This window comes from Camelina sativa, chromosome 12 (assembly GCF_030686135.1).
Source record: "Camelina sativa cultivar CO46 ecotype springtype chromosome 12, ASM3068613v1".
In the NCBI taxonomy this organism is placed as follows: domain Eukaryota; kingdom Viridiplantae; phylum Streptophyta; class Magnoliopsida; order Brassicales; family Brassicaceae; genus Camelina; species Camelina sativa.
In genome coordinates, this window is record NC_141891.1 from 41,394,920 (window position 1) to 41,401,690 (window position 6,771).

General features: G+C 42.4%; 1 protein-coding gene across 1 annotated transcript; it reads right to left on the minus strand.

Annotated features, from left to right (window-relative positions):
* Window positions 1-1,841: 1,841 nt before the first annotated feature.
* Window positions 1,842-2,303, minus strand: LOC147933444 (uncharacterized). The gene has a single exon (XM_087477460.1). The coding sequence runs from the start codon at window positions 2,301-2,303 to the stop codon at window positions 1,842-1,844; it is 462 nt and encodes a 153-aa protein (XP_087333586.1).
* Window positions 2,304-6,771: the final 4,468 nt, after the last annotated feature.

Genomic DNA, 6,771 nt, shown 5'->3' on the forward strand with positions numbered 1-6,771 from the left:
TCGAAACTGTGTGAATGAGGACAAAACATAAGGAAAGATCATGTGGTGATTTGTAGGGACGGTAACAAGTCTTTAAAGCTTCCCGGACGTAACAAACCGACCGTCGGATATGGATGGGCTTACAGGCCTAGTGAGAGGACGTGAGGCCCATTAAGAAAATTGGGCCCATGGACTGGGATTGGACATAGGCCCCACTAAGAGGTGGCATTAGGGGTGTTACAGTCGCGGACATTGGCAACTGGTACGGTGGTATGCGGTATGTGGTACATGGGGCATGGTACGCAGGACATGGCATTGACTACGGTTGGTATGGCTGGTGGGGACTCTCGACATCGATCACATGATGATTGTGATTGATCCGTTGGCTTTGGCGTACGTCGGTCAAGTTGAACATGGTGGGTCAGTAGGTGGTACTTGCCACTAGACATAGTGTGCATTGCCAATCCATGGGGACTTCTTCCTTCTCTTTTTTTTTTTTTTTTTTTTTTTTTTTGCTTTTCTATTTTCTATTTTTTGTGTTATTTTTATTTGTTATTTTATTTTATTTTTTTTTCTATTAAAACCTGAAACTAAAATGTAAAAATATTAAAAGTAAAAGAAAACAAATGCTAAAAATAAAACTTACTAGACATGGGTGCCTCTTAAGAAGCACGCTTGTTTAACGTCGTTGGCTCGACGTTAGCTTGCTTTCTCCAGCAGGGTGAGGAGAGTCAGTTATCCTTAGAGAATCTCTCTTGGATCTTTCTCCAATTTAGGCTTCAGGTGGCTCTCTTGCATAATCTTCTTCTATACATCGTCGAGTTGGCGGGTTGAATGGTTTAGCTTCATAAAAAATGTCTCCATTGATGTTGGTGAGAGTCATCCTTTGGTTAGGCCAGTCCATGACGGCTCCAGCTATGGCTAGGAATGCTCCTCCAAGGATAAGTGGTGTAAACCTTCCTTTCTCAGCATTGATAATCTGAAACTCGGTTGGAACATTGCAAATTCCGACTCTTACATGAATGTCTCGGACCATTCCTTCGGGAACTGTGAATTATGTGTTGGCGAGTACTATGCGTATGTCCGAACATTGTAAGTGTCTCAAGCCAATCTTCTTAGCAGCATCGGTTGACATGATGTTGATACATGAACCAAAATCACATAATGGATTCTTCGAATTTAACACCATTGATAAAACAAGTGATGAAGAATCGGCCAGGGCTCTCCACTTTGTGAAGTGTGTTATACGGCCATGGGTAGTGTAAGGCTTGGTCATAGAGCTCTTTCATCTCTTTCCTTGACTCACAACTCTCAAGAAAGAAACGGTCAATGTGATAAATAGAACATGCTTTTTCGAAAGTGGTACCTTGGGGAAGTCTCCCAACTGCTCGGTTGAAATTACCTAGATCTCTTAGGCTTATCATGCGTGGGTACCAACGATTGTTCATGCGGGTGAAACCACGTGGAACATGTTGAAACTGTGCTCCCTTGAATAGCTCATCTTCTTCTTCATAAATCTCCCCTTCTTCAAGTTCTTGCAAAGGTAAGGCTCCTTTGAAGGTTGTGACGGTGTTACAAGCGACATGGGGTATTAATTCTTTTTCTCCTTGTTGAGAGGTCTCGTGTGACATGGGTTGAAGGTTTCGGCCTCCATGGAACCTTGTAACTTGTTCCCCACGAAATTCTATTGTGTTCTTATAAAAGAAAATTTTCCTTTTTGGAAAAGGGTTTCCTTTTCTTCTTCTTCTTCCTCGTCAGGTCGAACTTCTTTTTCTGGTTTGTGTTCAGCAACACATGAGGTGAGATCCTCAATCTTAGCAGCAAGATCTTGGCCCTTCTCCTTTATTTCCGATTCAATCTTCTTAAGTAGCTTGTGGCTCTCCTTTGTGAATGCAAACTTCGGATAAGACTTCTCCAAATCGTTTTTGTTCAAAGTTGAGACCAAACATCTTCCTCTCAGCTTCATAGGCTCGTTTCTCAAGCTTTTCCACATGCCTTCTTGTGTCAAAATCCTTGTCGAATAAAACTCCACACTTGGACTCATGGTCCTTTGTTAAGTCAGAAACTTCATTCGCCAAGTCTCTAATGTTGATAGCATTATCTTGGGCACTCTTGAGATGTCTCTCTTGTTCTTCTTCAAGCTGATGGAACCTTCTCTCCATGGTTTCAGCATCTTTAAAAATTTGTTCCTCTAATCTTTGAACTCGAACAGAAATCTCATCGATCTTTCCCAAAAGAATAGAATCGATTTTGTCAATCTTTTGATGTAGTGTCTTCCTACTCTCATTTTGCAGATCTGCTAACTGTTCTATTAAGTTCTCCATTATTTCTTCATGATCTTTTTGCTTGATAGAAACATGAGAGTTATCTTGAAAAACTTGGTGGGGAGGTTGAATAAAATCAGGTTCTCGATATGAGCGGTTTAGATCAGATTCGGCTCTCCTTGGGTAAGGTCTTTGAAAACGACTTGGACGGTGACTTGGGACAGGTTACTTGAGACTCCCTAGATACTGTAGTTTTGGGCTGTGAACTAGCATTGAGCCGGTATGATTCCAAGGTTGCGACCTGAGAGCGGGGGGAGCGTGTGTTACTTCCTGGATGTCGTAGCTGAAGGCAGTGGGTCTCACAGCAAGCCGACATGTCTCTTGGGTTGCGACCCTCGGGCGGGGGAAGTGATGAGTTGAGAGCAAATAATGTTGAAACGACCGCACCCGGATTCCCAATTCTTGCACATGATCCATGTGAAACGATCTCATACTTTCACTCAAAATATACCAACCGTCTACCACAGACGTGTCTTTGGCGAATTCCCTAAGTTCGCGCAGACAACAACCACAACTCAACGAACTCTCTGAGTTCCCGTAGCCGACACAACAAAAACATCACGGCAAGCTCTCCTAGTTCCCGTCGATGTAATCCCGTCAAGCATGATTTTCCAAGATTATGAGCAGTTCTTCCAACTTCCAGAAAACCTTGGCGGTACCCGACCCCCATACATGTTGACTAGTCATCATAGTCATAAGTAGTTTTGAGAAGTCTCTTGATCATCAAACAAGTCTTTGGCGAGAACATCTCACTCCCAATCTCTTGATCTCTTTAATATCAACTCTCCAACCATACTTATACTACCTGTTCCAATTAAACTATTCGCATTCTCTGACTAGTCCCCTAGTCCATATATGAATTACTCATTCTGGCTACTTTGTCCAGATGATCCGGCGATGTAAGATCAAAAAATATACATCTCCGTCCACACATCTCCCCCACTTCACTTTCTAACAACTCAGTTGCCTTTACCATTTCACCATAAAATTCTCAGTCTCAGATTCCATAACAACTTGTCCTCCGTAGATTCTAGAATCACTAGACAAACGTCTAGAATTTTTTGTCAATACTCCATTGAGTTTACGGTTTCTTTATCCGGACTCACTTGTCCATTCTGATTCTAGAATGTTTGTGTTTTGACTAAACATTCTCTCCATATCTTTGCCGATAATGCAAATTCCTCAAACTTCAAAAATCATTTGTCAGAATGTTAGATCTCCATCTAAACATTCACGAAATTTCACCACAAATCAACTCTCATCCTGGCATTCCATTGCCACCCCCATTACAACCAACTTGTACACACCATTTACTTGAAAATACTAGATATCCATCTAGAAGCTTCATAACATCACTTTCCAAAAAATTCTCATTCGCATTAAATCGCCCCCAACAAAGTGAGTCTCCAACTTATCTCCTTGGAACTCCATCCTTGGATTACTCCATAAAACAATATCCTACTTGATCACTCATGGATCAATCACCTCAACAACATGCTTGTGCTTTTCCTTAACACTTACTCCATCTCCACGACATAGACAAGTCTATTTACATTCAAGAACATGTCCTAAGACCGTATAGGCTCTGATACCAAACTGAAACGACCGCACCCGGATTCCCAATTCTTGCACATGATCCATGGGAAACGATCTCACCGGAACCCCATAATTCCAAAGAGACAACCGACGTAAAAATCGTTCCTTACAAAATCTTCCATAATTACAGGCTACTAACTCATACTCCACGTCCAGATACCATAGTCATATGAACGTACTTCAACTCCACAAGCACCTTACATTTGTAGACTTCGACATCCGACCGGACAAGCCACTTGTCTCCACTTCCCATAATAAGCTTCACTTAATCACATATCCCAGACACCACCTCATCTTGAAACTTAGTCGCATAACCACCCATCCCTAAGCGACCAAATAACAAGAGAAATGGGCTGGAATACTCTTTTCCGCTCCAGCCACGGATTTTGCCTCACAACCAATCCACTTTGGCCCACACTAGCCATTCCGCAGTCCATTAACCCCAACTACGGTTCCACCCTTGGGTTTCCAACACCCGTTCAAGTCTTCCCAACAACTCTTGCCAGAAACAAGCTGATCCCCATTTAGTGTCGCTCGACACTCAAACCGTAACAAAAAGATTACGGGGCCAATATTAATTCAAACAAAATACACAAAACAATCTCCATGATTTAATCCATAAAATTAACCCAAAAACTAAAGTCTCCATTCAAATTGATTTGGCATCCCACCAATTAAATTATTTATATTTAGCTTAATAATTAAATCAAACCATAATTACATAAATTAATATTAACTACCACAAGCCTTAATAATACGCTACACACAAATCAATTCACGTGACTATGGTTCGGTTCAACATTAATCCTAACCAGCCAAAGAAACTAACACCACTACACGTATGCAACAACTCACATACTCACGTGACGCCAATACAAGTTAACGCACCTTCACCACAATTAAGTTCGGTTCTGTACTTTAATTACACTACTTAAGATTCTCGGTCTAGTTTGGTTATGGTCTTTGGTTCAATAATCAAGCGACACAACCAAAACAGACACAATAAAGATTTGCCGTTTACCTTTCTCGGCAGACCCTCGTGATGAGTCGACCAGCTTATTCAACTAACCGTGGTTACTTACTCACACCGTTAATGTTCTCGACGATGGCTACGGCTTCTCCGGTGACAATGGCTGCCTACTCCGGTAACACATGGTGGCAGACCAACCAATGGTGGCGATCGACGGAAGCCAACGGAACCGACGGGTCCATACTGTACGCTACTCCTCCGAGAGACTCATCACAACAACTACCTCAACAACAATAATGATAGTTAAACCCCGACAACATAACAATATATCAATCCCACGATATCATCATCAACGACGACAACCCCCTTCCTCATTAACGGGATAGGGTTTCTCTCCCCACAACCCAGCTCGCCTCTCCCTTTCGTCCTCACCCTAAAATCATCTCCCTCTCTCTCCCATCACCACCAAACCCTCTCATGGCTCACGATGGAGGCCACCACCCCCCACTACCGCGTGACCCCTCCTCATTTAGGGTTTTCTCCTCTTTATCCCCCTAACGTGACCGGTCCTCATAAATAAGAAAACCCTTGCGTAAATAATTAACCTTGGTTTAATAACACACTTACCAAACCAAACGGTCTAACCGTAATACACCACCATCAACATACGTGACCACCCACACAAATCAAATCACAATCACAACACTTACGCTTCTGGTTTAATTAAATCAACACATAATAACTAAACCAATAATTAATTAAACTACTATTTGGTTTAATTAATAAATTGACCAACTTAATAACCCAAGTGAAATTAACCGCTTTTCACTACAATTCACGACATAATTCAAATCTTCTATTATCACGGGACACGGGCGTTACAAATGTCTTGAGCGAGACTATATTGACTAGAGGGAAACCTCACAGGATCAGTCGGAGGATGTGCGGACCATGGTGATGGTTACACAGGTGTTCTATGCTGATGGTGGCAAGTTCTGTTTGAGGATGTGTGGCTCGTAGTGAAGGTTGCACTGAGGTCCTTGGATGATAGTTGGTCGGTTTGGTCAGGAGATGTTCGAGTTTTGGTGATGGTAGCACTAGTTTCCTTGACCAAAGGATGGTGGTGCGAGATTTAAGGAGTTGGTAGACTTGCCTAGGGGAGATGAGTCAAGTGAAACAGCCCGTCCGTTTTTTTTTTAATATCTTAATACCTAGTGATCCCATACTCACTAGCAATCTACCCCCAATCAATAACAACAGCGGATAACAATAATAAATCCATTAACCAATAACCATTAATGAATAACATAATATCAATCCAACAACAATCCAGAGCATAAATCAAATCATAAAATCAGCAATCCTAACATCCGTTCTAGACCACTAAGCTTCACTCTAGCATCCTAACAAAGACACAGAACAAAAAAACCGAGCCTCTTGAACATCCTCCTCTTCATAACCTTGATTCCACGATCACACTTTGCCATTACCTGCGCGACAACACAAAAGAAAGGCATAAGTATTACCAGAAATACTTAATGAGGCAATCCTTCCATCTACTGGGCTATACACACAAGCAATAAGATCTCTCATACCACAAACGACAACAATAAACAGACCAGGTATATGCACAAAGCAACACGACATAAACCGGTCATTGCAAAAGCATGTCGACCGACACCAGGTGGTGTCGAGCAACACTGGTCATCTGGTGCCGACCGACACCTGTTCAACATTCCCTAATCCCTAACGGTGTCGGCCGACACCTCCATATGGTGTCGACCAACACTCGCCAAGTCCCCGAGTTGTCCTCACGTTAGTGTCGACCGACACCCCAACTGGTGTTGACCGATACCGATGCCGAGCTTCGATTCCCTTTGAACAGAACCTCTGAAACTCGCC

What these genes read in the sequence shown, in the direction of transcription:
- LOC147933444 (XM_087477460.1), bottom strand. Translation starts at nt 2,303, where the DNA reads ATGGAGAACTTAATAGAACAGTTAGCAGATCTGCAAAATGAGAGTAGG.